Raw genomic sequence first — 20047 nt, 5'->3', positions numbered from 1 at the left:
TTACTCCATCCCAAATTATAAGTCGCTTTGACTTTTTTGGTACATCCACTTTGCTATACATCTATACTTATTGTTATATCTATATACATTATATACATAGCAAAGTGAATGTATCAAAAAAGTCAAAACGACTTATAATTTGGGATGGAGTACTTTGTAACTTTTTGTGCAATTAAACTAGAGGTAGATGTCATCAGGATAACTTTCATTCTCGCTCATGTATCGGTCATATATGTTTACTTTGTTCATAGAAACGGGTCAACAGTATAGTGAAATATTCTCCAGATTTTTTTTCCTTATTGTTCGTTGCAACTTGTAACATACCCACATTCTTTCCCAGGATAGGATTGTCATTATTTGGTTGCAGTTGACATAGGTGATGTATAATTTTACAGCTTCAGGATAATAATGTACAAAACCCACCGACGATGCAATGACACTGAAAGACCTAGACCTATGCCCTAATGCGACATGAAAGCATGCACTGAAGGAACCGAAAAAGGACAAAGAAGAAGAATGGATATACACAACCAGATGTTCGAAAGAATGGACCTGTTCTACGATTTGGACCTACATGACCTATATTATACACAGGTTGGAGGCCGGACCCCAATTCCGGCATCCACTTGGTCCATGCACAGACCACCAGCTATCAGAATTTCTGGCAGATGGGGAATGTACAGACACTGACAGAAGCTGAACAAGAGTGGCTTCATCTTCAGGCTTCAGCACTTTCCTACCCCATCCAGCGGGGCAGGTAAAAGACATTCACATTATACGAATTCTGGTAACCATGGATAATGACAACCTGGAATATGGTGATAAACAGAGATTGATTCAGCCAAGATGCAACATGCTCCGATGTCCTTGTTTCTTTTTTTTAAAAAGGACATGCTGTAGGTGTTAGATAAATGCAATAACTAACCTTTAGAGTGCAAAAGAAAACAGTTTTTGCAAGAAAAAGAAGCATGCCGCCCAATTTAGCGGTTCTGCTGTTCTTAGTCCTGCTGCAGACTATAGGATACCTACAGTGCGGCAAACAAGATGTTACAACAGATTAATGGAAAATATGTAGGAACAGATTAATGGGAAAACATGTAGGAGTACTTGAAAGGTAAACACACCTCAAATTTGTCACTTTCTGGCATCCTTGTCAGCCCGATGCTTGTTCAGAAATGTTGTTCTGTGGGAATGGTGGTGCACGAGCAGGGACCAAAATCTGTTGCTGAGGGCGTGGACCTCCTGTTTTCACAAAAAGTACTTTACGAATTATATGAAGAGCATGACAGGCTGGTCCTGAGCAATTGAACAAATATTCTTGGACAAGTATGTTTGATTCAACACGACAGAGGAAAGTTACCTGGAGGAAATTGTTGCTGAACAGGTGGCATGCGCACAACATTTGCAGCATTAACATTCTGATTCGATAGTGGGAGACCATGACTTGGTGCATAACCAGGCGAATAAGCATGATCACTTGGTACAGGTTGGCCAAACTGCCCATATGGGTAGACTGCTGGGCCTACCGTCCTGGGGCCGCCGTAAACCGGAACATACTGTTGTCCAACATACGGACCATATGCATTCTACAAAGCTAAAAATAAAACAAATGAGCAACAATTTCAATTTATTTATACAAGAAAAAAAATATGGTTTAATGACTCTGGAGTTTTCCACCTGCTGATATAAGTATTCAGGTCCATATGTTGATGGCCTGCATAAAGAAACAACTGGTCAGCACTTGAACAGCTGGGCTGTTCACTTGGAAATAAAAAGGTATTCTTGCAAGGAAAATTATCTACACTACATCCTGCATATCATAAGTTCCAGACTAGCTACAACTTTAATCATCATGCCAGACATTCACAACCTAACAGATCAAATTCATAGCTGTTCTAACAATGCATTAAATGAACTGTTAACCTACCCATAGGAAGGATATACAAAGGCCTGTGAGTAGTTGTAAGGGGGCTGCTGATAGGTTGGGCTTTGCACATACATGCCCCCTGGAACCGCCACACCTCCATTGTATGGGATGACCGGCCTTACAGGCGCTACTACCACATTGAAAAGAAGGGGAAATTTTATCATGATAATTGAATACACACACACAGGCTAAAAAGGTGAACATTCGTGAATTACATGAAGCAATAAGAAAGTTTCTTAGCAACAAGTTTTTGCAACTGAGACTAGCAGAGGTATCGAGTATAAGGGAAACTTGTTGGCTAATATACAACAAGAGTGTGCATGGATCATGGAGTTATATTGCAGTTTAGACTTTCTACCGATGAATCTTTGGCCAGTAATCTTCTGAAAGAGAAGCGCAAGCCATTAATTTTCTAGTAAACTTAAGAAACTTTTGTTATTTTACTACCTTCTCCCTTTGTAGCAGTGTGTATAGAAAAATTATCCAAGAAGGCCCATGAATAACAGGAAACATCTCAAAAGCATTGCATTCCATCACAAGCAAAGATGTGCATCTTCTGATGATTAAAATCGATCCTTCCAAGTTGCAGACTATGAAATAGATGTCTGACATGTAAGTGGACAATTTTAATCAAAAAGCAGTGATGATTGCCAACCCTTTCTACCACCCACCAGCTCATACTCATTCTGTTATCTATTATTCCCTTCAATCAAGTCCAACACTACCCCCAAACATAGTTGGCAAAGAGGACTAGTAGCTGTATTGGTTTGTTTATTTTTAACAGCTAATGCCTCTTTTATATATGAGCTTGTAGAAGATCCTACAGCAGTACAGCCTTCTTTGGTGCTATGAATGATCAGGCAAGGAATTAAATATCTAATACTCCTCTGCTGACAAGTCATTTTCCTTCTTTTAGATCTAGTGACAAGACTACTAGTTAGTGGTTGAAAAGCAGGGGCGGTGCACAAACCTGAGCATCAAGTTTTGTAACAACGGAATCATAGAAAATTTCATGATGGTGATGAATCCAATACATTGGGAATAGGGCAATTGATTAAGAAATTACATTACACTAAGATCTTAAGCAGCTGGAAAGAATCATATGTACATGTTAGATGTATATGTGTGCGTATGTATGGAAGGGTCATGTGCCGTGGGCTTCAAGCCTGGCCGGCGCAGATATGGTTAGATAGAGATAGGAGGAGATCTTGTCTGGTTCTGTTTCTATAAACCCAAGATCTCCTCACCCCTATATATATGTAACCTCTATCTCCCAATCTAATCAATCTATTGTTCCACATAATATTTCAATACAGATGACAGCTGTGCAATTAGGCAAACAAGGTGTCCGGGGAAAAAAAAGGATAACAGGGAACCAAGTTAGCAGACCTACCGAAAGGCACAGCTGGACCAGGCCTCCCCAAGATGGCGAGATTGCAATTAGCGCGCCGCCCGTCTATCACCGGGTATGGGTCCATGCAGGCCATCCTTGCCGACTCCGGGTCCCTAAAGGTTACCTGTACACACCTCCACACATAATTAAGATGAATCAGAAATGGAAAAAGACAAAATATCTGAGCTGAATTTGGAAAAAACAAAAGGTGCACTAATTCCATAATACTGCTAACAAAATTCAAACAGTTCCCTGATTCACAGGGGAGAAATACTAAATTTTGTTCCAATTCCAACAGCAAATAACTGAACCAAGTGCCTAAAGAAATTCAACATATAAACCCTAGAAATGCTTAACAGGGGAGCTATTCGTTCGCTCTGTATAACAAAATCTAGCTCTTCCCCTCGATTCTATGGCTAAGGAGTCAACAATCCACCAAATTTTCCGGGCACGGGATGCAAAACTGCCAAATTCTAAGACCTTCGCCTCCAATTGCCGCAGCCATCGCAGCCACCGCTGATCACTAAAACTCCGAATTCAACCCACAAACTCCATCTCGCGCAGAGAATCACAACCTTCAGCTCCAGAATCGAACCTGGCCCCTGATCCCCAACAGAGAAAAAAGAAACGTACGGACCAAGCGTCCCAAACCAGAACGGCAGATACGGACAAGAAAAAAAACAGAGGAGAGAAGGCGTGCTCACGAATCCGTAGCCCTTGGAGCGGCCCGTGGCGCGGTCGGTGATGACGACGGCCTCCATGATGTCCCCGTAGACCTCGAAGTGCGCGCGCAGCCCCTCGCTGCGCGTCTCCCACGCGAGGCCCCCCACGAAGACCTTGGTGAAGGTGGTGTCCCCGTACGGCCCGCTGAGGTAGTGCAGCGCCGACGTGCCCCCGCCGCCGCCGCCTCCCCCTCCCCCTCCACCTCCTCCTCCCCCTGCTCCTCCTCCTCCACCTCCGGCCCCCGCCGGCGACCGCTGCGGCGTCATCCCTGCCGCGCCCAGCCCACGCGCATGCACGCGCGCGCGCGCAGCAGCAGCAGCAGCGGCAAACCCTAACCCTAGCTAGCAGCTGACTAGACGCGACAAGGCACGCGCGCGAGTGAGGAGGCGAGCGAGCAGCGGAGGCGGCCGGGTTACCTAGGGCTGATAGGCCCGCGCGCGCAGGCGGGGGCGTAATTATAGCGGTGGGGATGGCGCTAATCAGACCGGCGGTTATTATTAGCGGTTGGATTACGCGGGAGAGGGCGTAAGGGGAAGGAAGGGAGCCGGAAGTTGGTGAGGAACTGCGGGCGGCTTGCGAAGGAACGCGCGAGACAGAGAGAGAGAGAGAGGCTACAGGGGACGGACGGCTGGACGGGAGGACATGAAGGGTGGAGCTTGGTGGGGCCCGGGGAGATCGAACTGGGGAAGGGGGGAGGGCCACTACTGCAAGTAGAGTAGGGTATGCTCTCCTGGCTCTGGTCCTGTAGCTCCCTAGTATAGATACACACATATCGCATATTACCTTACTATATGTTTGGTTACGAGACTAAAGTTTAGTCACCGTCGAATATTTAGGTATTAGTAGGAGTATTAAATATAGATTAATTACAAAATTAATTGGATAAATGAAGGCTAATTCGCGAGACGAATCTATTAAACCTAATTATTTCATGATTTGACCATGTGATGCTACAGTAAATATGTGTTAATCATAGATTAATTAGATTTAATGGATTTATCTCGCGAATTAGCCACGGCTTATGCAATTAGTTTTATAATTAGTTCACGTTTAGTCTTTCTAATTGGTATTCAAACATCCGATGTGAGCCGAACTAAAAATTAGTCCAGGATCCAATTTTTAGTCCATGGATCCAAATATCCTCTAAGTATATACACACATACACATATTACCTTGGACGTCATTCGTATGTGGAATTGTGAGAGCGGTTTGTGTGCTGCGTACCTAGAATTATCTGCGTCTCTCTATTTCGGTGGTCCCTAAAATCTCTTTTAGTGAGCGGCAATGGCGGCTAGAACTGGAAAGTAATCGCATGCGGCGCCTAAAAGTGTGCGGTCTTGTCCGTAGAGGGATTCGAGGTGATAGAGCCTGTGCCGAAAGGGGTTTTGGCATACACGAGAGTGTGACCAGGAGAAAGCCTTTTATTTTGCGGGACGATTCATGTGTTAGCTGGAATGCGGCGAGTTTTTTACGCCACTTTTTAACAAAATATTTTTCGGTGTTGCCATAAGGGACTTTTCATCTACCTAAAGAGGGTTTAGTTTCGATCGCTTAGTTGATACCGGGTTCTTTAATTAGTGTCGTCCCAACTTTTTTTCTCATATTTAGTTGAGATGGCACTAGTTAAAAAACTCGCATCAAGTCAACTGGAAAGCGGATAAGTATATCATATAAAATGGTTTCAAAATGCTAGCTGAAAAGCGGTGCAGTTGTGCATTCCCTTTCTATATAAGAGGAGGTTTTCTTGACGTATACGAAAGCATAGGATATTTCATTCATTCAAAAAGACTGAAGGTGGTTTGTGTTTTCGTCGTAGTATTTCATCTATCCAAAGGATTTAAGCTGGTTTGTGTTTCCACCGTCATTATATAAATTGAGTTGATCTCGGGCTTCTGTTGTGGTGGCGTCTCACTTTTTGTTCGATTGGTAATATAATGGTATCAACAATGTCTATAAAAAACATAAAAGGTGTAATAAGCATATATTCAGGTAGGACCTATATTTATTTATGGCGTATATAACATATGGAGGTACAAGCATATCCATTGATATTATGATATAGCTGGTTATATCTTGGTGGTCCTCGCTTATGTCCTATTGTTTATACATGTCGTTGTCAGTGACTCTGTGCTGTCTCAGCTAACAGACTCATCTTGGTGTAGAAGACTGATGATGCTCACCCATTTGCTTCTTGAAAAAAAAAACTTAGAAGCCTTTGTGGGAAACAGTCGATGAATAAGCCCCTACGCTATACTAAACACAATTAAAGGTAAACATTATTTACCATTCGTAGGTGAAATTTATATACACGCCACGCTTTCCATAAAATCTACATCCACAGTTGTTAGAGAGAAAGATGAGCAATAATAAAACTCACTGTCGTGACAACAACATAAATAGTTCGAATAAAATAATTGTAACGTTAAAGTAGACTTCTGCATTGTGAGAATGCTAGGCACTGGAGTTACCCTCGTCAGACCGCGCCTTTCCACTCTAGTGAAGACGAGCAACGGGATTCGAATATGGGCTGCTTACTCCATGGATGGAGCAGCTAGCCACCATGCTTCCTCCCGCTCCCTAATAATTGTAACGTTCCATATCATCATCACAACTTTATCCATTATTCTCTTTCATCTTCCAACGAATTGCGCTTTCAAGGAAGGTTTGCATTCACCAATTATTTAGGGGGCAATATATGCTACATAAAAGACCGTCAACTAACTGATAGAACGATTGTTATTGATATTTTTTTTTACCCGGATTGTTATTGATATTGTGTAGGTGTTGTCTGAAATTTACTAATTAAGATGCACGAGCTCAACTTTGCGCCCTGTTTTCAGTATGCTACCTTAGACTGTTTTAGTGGTTGAGATCATGAATTCAATGTTTGTATTAATTTTCAAGCTAAAACGAGTAGGCATTAGTTTATTAGCATATTGGATAAGCTAATCAAAAGCAATTCTTAGCTTACAGAAATAAAAACCTAATGCAAAGTCAATTTATACTCATCGGCCAACATGAACATGGTGGATCGGAACTGCAGGTGGTATAGCAGGCAAAGCTACGTTTTCATCAGAAGGGCAAAAGCGAAGCTAGAAGCTGATAGTGAAGATTTTTTATGGGAGCTCCCTTTCTACGGGCATAATCCTACTCCCTTCTCCCTCTGTCCTAAATTGTAGATTATTTTAATATTTTTAGATTTATAGTTTTTATTATATATCTAGACAAAATATATATTTAGGTGCATAGCAAAATCTATAAACCTAGAAATACCAAAACGACCTAGAATTTGGGACGGAGGGAGTACTTGGAAAAAACACTCTGCCATCGGGAGAAAAACACACGGGATCCCAGTTGATACGATCGCTGCATCACATGCTTATCCACTGCTATAGTATTCCACACGAAAAAAGCTTGAAGCTTCTTTCTCTTTGCTCCTCAAAACCCAACTCCCTTTATGCTTCAATCATGGGCTTTTTGCCACATGCCCATCCAGTTCGTTACTGGTCCTAGCACTAAAACAAGACCGACTCTTCTTCCCCTTCCTACCAATTTTTAGGGCTGGTTTGAGTGGCCCTAAAACATTTTAGGACATTGGCCATAATGTTATTTCATAAAACCATGCAGCATTATTCGCAAAAATAAAATAAAAAATAAAACCATGCAGCATTTTAGCTTGCTGAGTGAGAAGAATTGCCATATGCCAAATTGTTGTTTCAGGTGCTTCATCAGAGCAAAGCAGAGCTGTTTTGGCCGTGGAGAGTGGAGACGCATGGCGGCATGGACCAACAGGGGCACAGGTGAAAGGACGGGAGGAAAAGGATAAAAGCGAGGCCCTTGCACGGACAGCGCCGTGGGGCCTTTGGGGGCTGGGCTGGGTGTCGCATCACATTAATCCTTTAAACAAATTAATCATATATCTAAGAATGGAGAGGAACAGGGGCACAGGACCAAATTAATCCTTTAAACAAAGATCGGAGATCACCTATGCATGGATGAAAGATGATGTGATGTGTCTTGCATAAAAGCGACAAAAGAGACAATGACATGATAGGGTTACTAGCGATATATAGAGAAGGTACATGTAAAATTGACCCACTTAGTTAGGATGCTTTTCAGATCACAAGAAAATGAAAACACATGATTGAAAAATAGGTTTTCGTTACCCATGCGCATTCTGCAAAATAGATAATCACAAGACGTAAGAAAATTCTAGGAATAAAAGTTTCAGCGGAGCATATAGAATGCATGAATTTTTATATAAAATCGATCAAACTTCACAAAACTAAAATAAAAATATGTACAACACATTGAAGCACTTTAGGAATTCTATGGGATTACAAATACGCTCAACTACTTTATAAAAAAAACGCTCAACTATTCTTTACAAATGGCTACGTACAACAAAATTTCTAATGACTCAAATCTTACCAAATCTCTCCACAAATCCTCTGTAAAGCCCGTGGTACTGTGAACAAGGCCATCTTTGGGCCGGGGCGAAAAGTGCGATGGCCGAGGGCCCAGCCCAAGCAGGGGGCCATCCTTGATCCTGCGTACAAATGCCTAATGTTCACTTCCAGCCCAAGCCTAGCATAAACTGGAGAGAGAGAGGAAGAACAGCAACAAAAAGCCCAGGTAAATGAAAGCATACGCTGCTCGTTTCCATCGGTTGCTTGCCGTCCCCGAATAAGTTGTTTTTTATGAGAGAGACATTTTGTGGTCACAGGTTTTGTGAAGTGGCGTTGAATGTTGATGGGAGTCCTTTCCACAAAGAAATGGTGGAAGAAGTTGTTTTTTATGAGAGACAGTGGACATTTTGTGGTCACATGTTTTGTGAAGTGGCGTTGAATGTTGATGGGAGTCCTTCAAAGGTGACCACCTTAGTTTTATTTTGCTGTTCGTAGAATTTCTTTAGTAGTATTAACGTTGTGTATCTGAGGATGAGTGATATAAATGTATAATTTAAAGGTGAAATTTACATATACAAATTATCGTACGGGGCCATGACGTCAAGTTCACCCTAGGGCTCTTGAAATTGTAGAGCCGGCCTTGACTGTGAACCATGGGGATATTCGATTTTCCAGGGACAACATGTTAAGCGAGACTCGTAATAAAATGTAACTCCACAAGAAACAAAAAAAAATTGAAATGGAAAATGGGAAACACCCTAAAAGATTTTCAAAACCAAAATAAGAAAATATAACTAAAAGAGCCGTAATTGAACCAGCTATGCATTTTCATGGTGTTTTCTTGAGAGATGCTGTTCATGAATTGTGCCGTTCACACGTCCAGGAAAAGAAAAGGAGCCCGGTAGGGCGTCCAAAAAAAAGCATAATAAATGGGGCGATGCATCCATCCGTCGTCCTCCGGGGGCCCGGCGGCGAGCTTGGAAGGAAACAAACAAATGAGAAAGCACGCGCGGTCCCCTTGCCGTCGCCTGGCCCATGTGGCCATGTTCTTGCGGGCTGCCGATCTGGGCCATTTCCGCATCCCGTTCGCGCCGGCCGGTCAGCCGGACGCAACCAGGGATAACTGTTTGGGAGGGAACAGATTATTATTAGTCTATAATCATTGATCAGTATAAGGTCAAGATGGCCGAGTTGGTCTAAGGCGCCAGTTTCAGGTACTGGTCCGAAAGGGCATGGGTTCGAATCCCATTCTTGACAATGTTATTTTTTCTCTCTCTCTCTCTAGTTTCACGATTCTCTTATCACTCTCCCGAGTCTCTCCAGTGGTCCGTCAAGGCACCAGCAGAGCAGCTGAGCAGGGGGCATATCTCCTGCTGCCCGCGGCGACGCTGGCACTGGCAAGCAGCCTCACTTGACCATCTCCCAGCACAGCAAAAGCACGTAGCAAACCAATGCTGCTGCCGCCGCTGCCCACCGGCACCTCACCACGGCTGAGTAGGACGCCCGACCTCTGCAGCCACCTCTTCCTCCCCCTCCTCGCCCCGGCGGTGCTGCCGGCTGCTACGCCAACAACGGCAGCTCCGTCCTCGGCTACACCTGCCGCAGCAGCTCCTTCCCACGGGCATGGAGGAACTCGGTGCAGGTGGCGTTCGACATTGCCGACGGGCTCAACTACCTGCGCAACTACACCAACCCGCCGTACGTGCACAAGAACTTCAAGAGCAGCAACGTCCTGCTCGACACCCGTCTCCGCGCCAAGGTGTCCAACTTCGGCCTGGCGCGCGCAGTCGCCGCCGGCGGCGGCGCGCAGATGACGCGCAACGTCGTGGGCACGGAGGGGTACCTGGCGCCGGAGTACCTTGAGGACAGGCTGATAGGCCCTCACCTTGACGTGTTCGCCTTCGGGGTCGTGGTGCTCGAGCTCCTGTCTGGGAAGGAAGCGGCGCCTGCACGGGTCGGCACCGACAGCGGCGGCGGCGAGGCGCTATTGCTGTGGCAGGAAGCGCAGCGGCTGGCCATCGACGGTGGCGGCGTGCGGGAAAAGGTCCCGGCGTTCATGGACGCCCGGTTGCATGGGGACTACCCGTCGGACGTGGTGTTCGCGTTGCTCGCGCTGGCGCTGCGGTGCGTGGCGCGGGAGCCCCGAGCGCGGCCGTCGATGGGTGAGGTGTTGCTGTCGCTCTCAGCGGTGTACGGCTCCACGTTAGAGCGTGATGACCCCTTGGACCCTGGGAACTCCGGCTCGACGGTGACAGAGTCAGGTTGATGCGTGACTGACAACGTTGCGCTTTGGAAGAGAATGTCAGAACTTAGAAGGAAGGCATCTGCGTGGCAACTCGTGAAGAATCCCATATGGACTTTTGTCACATTATTATCCATCGTACCTCAAATTAGACTTCCCAATGTTAATATTTCAGTTAAAATATGTTTAAGTGCCAATAGTGTTTGATTCAATAATGCAGCCATGATAGAATGAAACAAATTTGGATTTCCTTTGACTGTAAATAAAAGTTCTAAAAGAGTATCTTGGTCTCCTAAGTGGGTTTTGATGAGTTAATGACACAACACTAAGTGTCTAACGAGTTATCAAGTGCATGAGTAGGTATAAAAATATTGGGATGACATGTAGCACTATTGGATGGTCTAAAAAAGGAAATGAAATGTGAACAAGGCATACATTGAAGACAGTTTATTTTCAGTTTGAATTTGAGTTTAGGAATGTCGAACTATTAAGAAGGATACATAATCTGTGGTCTTACGTTGAATAAAGTGATCAAGATGATCTAACCAACCTATGAGAGACACCTTAACACATGCACATCACATGAGATATATTAAATTGGTGTTGTTTTGAGAGTTCCGGAGTTTTTGCAAAGATTTGCGAATACTCTGGAGGTTCTGGAATTTCTGGAGAAAGTTCCAGATTCTCCAGAACTCCGAAAGTTCCAGATTTGCGGATACTCCGGAGGTTCCGGAATGCCTTTTTTTTTTCAAACAATGAACTCCAAATCTCCAATCTGACTAAGATAATGTCTCACTGTTGGGTTCTCTTGAACCAACAGTGTTAGTTCATCTGGAATAGCCTATTATATATGTAGTGGTGGCACTTCCAATTTCGGGTGTTGTATTATTGCATCATCACCACTTTCCTCTTCATTTTAGGGTTACACCTACATGACTCCATCAGTCATTAGTATTTCAGGATTCTAGCAGCCTTGCACGAGTCAATGGTGTCCCTGAGTGTCTCCTCGGCCATCCTGAACTTCTAAACCAGCGCCTGCAGCCTCTTGGAGCTGACTCCCTTCTCGTCTAGTCGTCTTCCATCCATGGATGGCCAGATGGACCAGGCCCACCGGGTGCCCTGAGGCCTGGCACTACAAAGCTAGGCACTACAAAGCCAAGCACTAGCACAGCCCGGCACGAGATGAATAGTGCCCAGGCCAGCCCAGCACGATGCATAGTGCCAGGTCTGGGCTACCTCATCGGCACGCTGGGCCAGCACGAGCCCGGCACGATTTTTGGGCCAGTCCGATGCCAGCCCGATACCCTAGCAACCCCCCTCCCGACCGTTGGATGAACAGATGCTCCCCCTCCTAACCGTTGGATCACACCGTTGGGGGAGTCGCGTATATAAGCCGGCCGCGCGCCGTGTCCCCCCAATCGGAAACCCTAGCACTCATTTCTTCCTCCGCCTGGCCACCGCTCTCGCCTCTCGCCCTCTCACGCCTCTTTGGCTCTCTCGTGGTCTCACCCTCTGCCCCTCTCGTCTCCTCCCTCTCCGACGACCAGAGGTCGATGTCAGCCGCCGCCCCAGCCAAAAACCCTAGCCTCTCGGCCCCCCCGCCCACTCCTCCCTCCTGTCGCCGCCTTCCTCGAGGCCTTGACTCCTGTCGCTCTCCGCCTCTCTCTCGGTTGCTAGATTCATTGTTCGCCCCAGCTAGAAACCCTAGATCCGTTGCTAGATCTGTTGTTCGCCGATCGCTCTGGTGCTCCGGAACCATCGGCAAGATCTCCTCCCCTTGCTGGTCGCTCTGGTGCTCCGGAACCATCAGTAAGATCTCCTCCCCTCGCCGGTTGGCGGTTGCTCTAGTGCTTCTGATCCAGAACCACCGGTCTTGAACCCGTTGAGGGACCAGAGGTCCGGTGATTCTACCTAGTTGTCTTCTTCCCCCATTCCCCTCCCACTCCTCTCTCCTATCGCCGCCTCTCTCTCTTGTCCTCTCAATCTGGCGGTTGCTCTGGTGCTCCGGATCCGCTGGTAAGCTGTCGATCTCTTGCTCCTCCCTGGCTCTAGTGCTCTGCTTGAGTTGACTGTTTCTTTTCTTTGACGTCATGTTGTGTATATTTGCATGGAAGTCCATTGAGGGACCAGAGCACCGGCGATGGATGATGACAACAAGTTCCAAGGGCACACCATCAACGATGAGCTTCGAATGATGGGCCAGCGAGGAGATGATGAGAGTGACATGGAGGCAGAGCGGGAATAGCTCTTCGATCGCAGTGCTGTCGAACCAGTCGACATCGCTGGTGGTGAAGTAGCACCTGATGCTGCCGATCCAGACATGGTGAGCAGCGGCACTAAGAGGAGCCATTCCACCACCTCTGAATGCTGGAAGGACTTTGAAAAGATATTCAAGGGCATCAATGGAAAGAAGGTAAAGGTCTCTGCCAAGTGCATTCATTGTGACATTTTATACACTGCTTGATCTTCTATTGGCACTAGCCATCTAAACCAGCATGTTGAGAAATGCCCAGCGAGGAAGTCTAAGCTTCGTGTTTCCCAGTCTTTGATCCAGTTCAATACGGATGGAAGTGTCTGTCATTGGGATTATAGTCCTGAGGTAGCTCATACTCAGCTTTGTTGAATGATTGCTAGACTTGATCTTCCTCTTAGCTTTGGTGAATCTGTTGCATTTGAAGAGTACATTAAGTTTGCTCATAATCCTAGATTCTCTGCTGTCTCTAGGCAAATGACCACTAGAGATTTCAGCAAGTACTTTACTGATTGTCGTGCTAAGCTTATTGAATCATTAACTAGTGTTTCATTTGTGCCTATCACTTCTGATATCTGGTCTGGTAATGCTAAGAAAGATTATCTTAGTATGGTTGCTCATTATGTTAATGTTAATTAGCAATTAGAGAAGAGGATAATTGATTTTAGGCTCATTAATGAATCCCACACTGGCCAGAACATTGTTGACCGTGTGACTGCTGTGATTGAGGAGTATGGTTTGATTTCAAAGATGTTTTATGTTATTTTGCATAATGCCTCTGCTAATACCAATGCTATTGTGAAACTGAGTTCTAAATTATCTGCTTATGTTGGTAAAGTGTTCTTACGTCAGCGTTGTACTTGTTATATCATTAATCTTATGGTTAATTCTACCTTGCATCATATTAAGCCATATCTTGAAGCATTTAGAGATGCAATTTTCTTTCATCAATTCTTCTAACCAGCGCATTGCTTCATTTAAGAGATTTTGCCTTGTTGTGAATGTTCGTCTTAGAAAGTTTGGTTTGGACATGGATGTTAGGTGGAACTCCATATACCTCATGCTTAAGCATCTAAACCCTTACAGACAGACATTTAATGTTTTCATTGAGACTAGCTATCCCAGGGGTGAAAAAGATCCTTTACTTTTGATAGAAGATCACTTGACTGTTGTAGAGAGTATGTTATCATTCTTTGAACTCTTTTATGATTCTACTGTTGCACTTTCTGGTGTTTATTATCCTACATCTCCACTTATGTTGCATCAATTTATTTTGATTGCTAAGCATCTTAAACATTATGAAAATGATGAATTGCTTAGGCATGTAGTCTTTCCTATGAAAGATTACTATCTTAAGTACTGGAGGGATATTTCAATGCTTTATTCTGTTGCATTCATCTTGGACCCTAGAGCTAAATTGAAAGGTTTTTAAAATGTGCTTAGGTTGTTATCTAATCTTATTAGTACCGATTATTCTATTTACTTCACTGATGTAAGAGTTGTACTTTCTACTGCATTTAAGCTGTATGATGACAAGTTTGGTGCAGTTAAATTGCAAATGCCTCCACCGCCATCCACTTCTGGTAAGAAAAATAGTGCTTGGGATGACATTTTTTCCAGTGACAGTGATGCTGATGTATCTGCTTTTAGAATTGGTGATGTCCTTGGTACTTCTTTCTCTACCCCTCCTCCCTCTTTGCCTCTTGCTTTGTCTAAAATATCATCTACAAGTGCTTTGCTGCAAGCAACAAGCACTAGTGCAACTAGTATGGGTATTGGCTCTGAACTCTCTATCTACTTGGACAGTGGCACTGTCACCCATTTTGATGATAACTTCAACATCTTGAATTGGTGGTATGAGCATAAAAGAACTTATCCAGTTTTGTCAATCTTAGCTAAAGATATTCTATCTGTGCCTATCTCTACAGTATCATCAGAGTCTGCTTTTAGTACATTTGACAAGATCATCGAGAAGAGGCGGCGTCAATTGAGCTCGGAGATGGTGGAGATACTCTCTTGCGTCAAGGATTGGGAGGCTGCAGAAGCAAGACTTTAGAACATGCTAGAGGATCAAGAACTTGAGGAAAGTTTTGCTAATTTGTATCTAGATGTTCCTGGTGATTCAGATGTGTAAAACTTGGCATGTAATAACTTGAACTACTATAATGTTTATGTGATTGAGCTGGGCTGCACTCTTTTTTCCTATCTAGGGTTTCTCACGAGGTGTGAGTTTTACCTAGATAGGTTTTTAATGAGCCAGCCATTGCACCAGCTCAAACTTGTGAATTCTCCTGTCTCTCTGGTTGAATTCTGTGATGTTGATGAAGGCAACCATTGTGAATGCTGTGATGTTGATGAATGGCCTAACTTGGAGTGATGTTGATGATTGATGAATGGCCTAATTTGAAGTAAATTCTGTGTTGTTGATGAACCTGCCATTGTGAATTCTGTGATGTTAATGAAGGCAGCTCAAAATTTTGCATCTGCTTAACTTGGTGTTTTGATTGAGTGGTGAATGGCCTACAGTGCCCGGCCCGGCACTAGCATGGTATTGCCCGCCTTGCTAGCGGGCCAACCCAGCCCAATAAAAAGACTGTCGTGCTAAGCCTGGACCAGCAGTTCGGCACGCAGTGCCGACTTGGCCCGCACGAAAAAGCCTTAGGACCTATTAGTACCGTCTATTCGAACCGGGCTAAACCGGACTAGTGCCGAGCGGCCTATCCAGCCATCTATACTTCCACCTGAACAAACCTGCAAGTCATCACCGCCAAATAGTGTGGGACCAAACCTGCTGCCTTGTGCCCTTGCTGTTGGCACCACGCCACCACGGTACGATGAAAAAGAACAGAACTTGAGTTGGCGCTATCAGGACCTCATCATTATTTGTTATATATTCATATCATATCTCTGTACCTGCTGCAGAATGGAACAATGGCCTGGTTTGGTTCACTTGCTTAAATTTAAGCACCCGTCACATCGAATGTTTAGATACTAATTAGGAGTATTAAACGTAGACTATTTACAAAACCGATTACATAAGTTGAGGCTAAACGGCGAGACGAATCTATTGAGCCTAATTAGTCTAGGATTTGACAATGTGTTGCTACAGTAAATATTTGCTAATGATGGATTAATTAGGCTTAATAGATTCGTCTCGCTATTTAGCCTCCACTTATGTAATGAGTTTTGTAAATAGTCTACGTTTAATACTCCTAATTAGTATCTAAATATTGATGTGACACTTGCTTAAAAATAAGCAAAGGGAACCAAACGGACCGAATATGAACTATGTTTTACCTGCCGTGACAAAGGTACAAAATTTGCAGTGGCAGAATAGTACAACACATGCTGCTACATGTAAGAAAATGCTGTCCGCTTTCTGAACTGAATTGATCTTTCTTGCAACACAATCATAAGTAAAGATAGTAGCATATTCACATGTGACTACCCGCAACTCGCACACGAGAAGAATGCGCGACATGATGCCTCCATGCACATATGCATCGAACTGAAGCCGCCGGCGCCGGAGGCCGGACTCTCATCTGTCATCTCGGTACGATGAAGTTGACGCATTGTTGTTGCATGCCGGCTATTAATTCTCGTGATCGAGTCCTGCTGGTCCACTACTCAGCTCGCGCTACTCTGCCTGACTCCCTCCATTGAATCTCCAGCATCAACAACCAACAGAATAAATGCTTTTTTTTTCTCTAATACACATTTTTTTTTCTGGAAACATGGTAGTATATACTTAGATGTTGGGTCTGCATATAAGAGTAATGATGTCACCATAGGCGCCTTGTTGTTGATATGCACACCGTTGAAAGACATGGCATCAAACCTGAGTTTTGATCCCAGGTGGGTAGGAGATGCAACCGCATCTACTAAACACCCAAGCTTTCACTTGGTTCTTATAAATACGTTGTTTTTGAACGAGCGGGCATGTGTGAGAACTTATTTCATCTGATGATAAAGATGCATTCGACCACAATCATACATTCACGCCGCCTAACCCACAAAAACAGAAAACTCTTGTTCTTTTAGTTGAGATCCTCGTGCATTCTATTACAAAGGGAAATGATATGTATTTGATAAACTTTCCATCCTTTCCATTTTATCGCCTGTGTTTCGAACCCTCTGTACTGGAAGTCTGGAGCCAGAGGTAGTAGTATTCAGTTTGTCGTATTAAATTGTTAATTTGTTATTCACCAGGCCAGAGAACGTTTTTCTGGCGGGTATCGCTCCCGTCAGCATGTTGCGCCAGTACAAATACCGTTTGCGCTGGTGGGTGCTTGTCCACGAGCACAGACTGTTCATAATCTTGTCATATTTTCGTGTTGTAATGTTGATTTTGTTAGTGATGTGCCCAAGAGGCAATCATAACAATTCGGACTAAAGGCCCACATGGTAATTGATTCACGAGGAATTAAAATATTTAATGGCCCTTCAGCCTTGAAGCCCATTAGTGTGTTCTATAAATATGGGAGGTAGGGCTAGGGGCGCACCATCCACCACGCCACAACCCTAGCCGCCACTTCCTCTCGGCCTGACCCCGAGACCCCTGCTGCGCGCGCGGTGCTAGCACACCGGAGCATGGCGTTCCCTCCCGGTAATTGGACTCCGTGGAGGCGTTGTTGCTGTTGTAGCTGTACTGATCGGCTACGGCGGCGCGACGCGGCTGCTGGGGCGAGGACGAGGAGGAGACGATCGTGATCGACTACTTCCTCTACACCGACGCGCGCCTACGTTGGACCGGCTGCTCCAACTCTTTTTCCGCTGCGCTGCGCGTCAGGGGTAACTATCTATAACTCCTTTTGCAAGCTTTCTAGATGATGCGGTAGATTTATCCTAGAGTAGCCTTTTCTGTCGTTACCAGAGAGTCAATAATGGATACTGGAGACATAAGTGTGTTTTATTTATTTATTTTTTCTAAAAATAGAAAGGCACTGCCAATTTCGACGCCTGCAGTTTTATTGCTTCTCATTATTACCACTTTCCCTTTCATTTTGTTACACCTTAATTTGAGTCCAATCTTCATGGCTCAATCACTCATCAGTCCTCATTATTTTAGGATTCCAGCAGCCTTGTACGAGTCAATCGTGTCCCTGAGAGTCTGCTCGGCCGTCCTGAACTTCCACCCCAGCGCCTGCAGCCTTTTGGAGCTGGCTCCCTTCTCGTCTTCCACCTGAACAAACCTGCAAGCCATCATCGCCAAACAGTGAGGACCAAACGTCGCTGCCTTGATGATAACAATTCATCGGCGCATCGATCGATCAGGTTCTCACTTCCTGGGGTAGTCCAGCTTCAGGTCCCGGTGCAAGCTGTGGACGAGGCCGACCGTCTCGGACACCATCATCACGTGCGCGCTGCAGATGAGCCGCCGGCCGGACGCCTCGGGGGTTTCGAGCGCCAGGACGAGCGCCTCCACGACGTCGCGCACGTCCACCATGTTCCTCATCTTCTCGTCGGTGTTCTCGCCTGCTCGGCAGCTCTGATCATGTTATTGCATTGCCTGCTGCCTTACTACATAGATGTTCAGCACAGGCACTGCAAGGTCGTTGATCGAGAGCCAATGCAAGCTACCTGTCAGGTAGGCCACGAGGCGCATGCTGGTGGTGTTCACCGTCGGTTGCAGCAGCGGGCCCAGGACCCACGGCGGGCAGACGGTGACCACGTCCATCGCCGCCCCGGCCTTCTCGCCGTACGCCAGCGCCTCGCGCTCGGCCAGCGTCTTGGAAAGGCAGTACCAATTCTGACAGAAACGGCGAAGGACTCTCCCAAGTAGTCAGAAGCGAGTCAAGACGACTGAGAAATTCGTGGTTGAACAAAGCAGCGAATTTTATGCCATGGATGCAGCATTGGATTACCTCGGTGGTCCTGCAGTAGTCCTCGTCGGACCAGCAGTCTTCGTTGACGACGGCGCCGTCGGGGATCTTGGGGTTCATGATCACCGCGCCGACCGACGACACCACCACGACGCGGCGGGCGTTGGCCGCGTCGCTAGCCTTGAGCACGTTCTGCGTGCCGGTCACCGCCGGAGCCAGGACCTCCACCTGCACGCATGGGAGATCAGGCCGATGTTCGAATCTGCGATTGCATTTGAACTGCTCTTAATTACATACATCCGGGTTCGTCGGGTTGACGGCCGGGACGGGGCTGGCGACGTGGAAGACGCCGTCGCAGCCGGCGACGGCGGCCGCCACGCTGGCGTAGTCCAGCAGATCGGCCTTGAACAGCCGCAGCCGCTCCCCGGCGCCGCCCAGCGCCATCAGGTGCGCGTTCTTGGGATCACCTGCGGCATCGATCTCAGATTACCTGTCTGATCCGATTACTGCAGCAAACCGATCGATCGGCAGAAGATGCGCCGCCCGTGATCGATCAAGCTAGGGGATCAGACCAGATCAGAGATTCAGGAGCTTACTCGGGTCGCGAACAGTGCCATGCACGACGTAGTCGCCTCTGGAGAGCAGGAGCTGCACGAGCCAGGAGGCGATGAAGCCCCCGGCGCCCGTCACGCACACCGTCTTCATCTTCGTCGTCTTCCCCGCGCAGCCGCCGCTGATGTCCATGGCCTCCATCTCTATCTTCTCGCCGCTGATGTCCATGGCCTCTAGCTTTATAGCAAAAACGCACGCGCGGTGCCTGCCGTATGCGTGTCGCCGCACGTGGCCCAGTGGTCCTGACAGGTGGAGCGAGCGTGGTTCCAGTTCACAGCTCAAAGCCACTCGTGCGCCATACTCCCCACCTGAGCGTGGAATCAACTCATCTTCTCCCTGACGAATCATGCCCTCAGAGCAACTCCGAAAGCTCCGGGGAAAATTAGAAAAAAAGTTGCTCCAATAGGTCCCCGAAACCTCCCACAAATTTACGTGTACCTATATCCGCAGCTATTTTTCCCGCAAATATGCGGGGCGCACCTTCTTCCCCAATCCGTCCACGCGCGCTCACGATTGGCCACTCGTGCCTTTTGTTTTTCCGCGTGCACCATTTCCTCGCGCCTGGGCTTCCCTAGCAGCGGCGCCTAGGCTTCCCCAGCGGCGGCGGCTGCGGCGGCGCCTGGGCTTCCCCGCGTCATCAGGACGAACTACTGTTCCAGCCACGCGGG

The 20047-nt window shown here is 46.2% G+C and overlaps 3 protein-coding genes and 1 non-coding gene across 5 annotated transcripts; 2 read left to right on the top strand and 2 right to left on the bottom strand.

The window, feature by feature from the left end:
- Positions 1-277: 277 nt before the first annotated feature.
- On the bottom strand, positions 278-4642 carry LOC101762570 (RNA-binding protein 38). 2 transcript variants are annotated; one of them, XM_004965799.3, is made up of 8 exons: positions 4025-4642; positions 3321-3444; positions 1928-2054; positions 1678-1714; positions 1361-1586; positions 1125-1242; positions 926-1025; positions 278-808 (listed from the first exon to the last, which is right to left on the bottom strand). In XM_004965799.3, the coding sequence occupies exons 1-6, from the start codon at positions 4307-4309 to the stop codon at positions 1154-1156; spliced, it is 888 nt and encodes a 295-aa protein (XP_004965856.1). In that variant the 5' UTR covers positions 4310-4642; the 3' UTR covers positions 278-808; positions 926-1025; positions 1125-1153. The 2 variants fall into 2 exon arrangements, with proteins under 2 accessions (XP_004965856.1, XP_004965855.1); XM_004965798.3 differs by having other exon boundaries at positions 1928-2057; positions 4025-4641.
- A 4747-nt stretch (positions 4643-9389) lies between these two features.
- On the top strand, positions 9390-10718 carry LOC101779744 (protein LYK5-like). The gene is made up of 2 exons (XM_004967116.1): positions 9390-9464; positions 9969-10718. Exons 1-2 carry the CDS (start codon positions 9390-9392, stop codon positions 10716-10718), a joined length of 825 nt encoding a protein of 274 aa, XP_004967173.1.
- Positions 9629-9709, top strand: TRNAL-CAG. Its single transcript has one exon. It is a non-coding gene; the product is annotated as a tRNA-Leu (tRNA).
- Positions 10719-17904: 7186 nt separating the features above from the next.
- LOC101762167 (cinnamoyl-CoA reductase 1) lies at positions 17905-19511 on the bottom strand. The gene is made up of 6 exons (XM_004965797.2): positions 19364-19511; positions 19065-19234; positions 18810-18995; positions 18526-18694; positions 18228-18420; positions 17905-18137 (listed from the first exon to the last, which is right to left on the bottom strand). Exons 1-6 carry the CDS (start codon positions 19509-19511, stop codon positions 18005-18007), a joined length of 999 nt encoding a protein of 332 aa, XP_004965854.2. The 3' UTR covers positions 17905-18004.
- Between the last annotated feature and the right edge of the window lie 536 nt (positions 19512-20047).

Source organism: Setaria italica, chromosome IV (genome assembly GCF_000263155.2).
Source record: "Setaria italica strain Yugu1 chromosome IV, Setaria_italica_v2.0, whole genome shotgun sequence".
NCBI lineage: Eukaryota > Viridiplantae > Streptophyta > Magnoliopsida > Poales > Poaceae > Setaria > Setaria italica.
The sequence above is the reverse complement of the archived record's forward strand: the minus strand, read 5'-3'. Positions and strand labels throughout refer to the sequence as shown.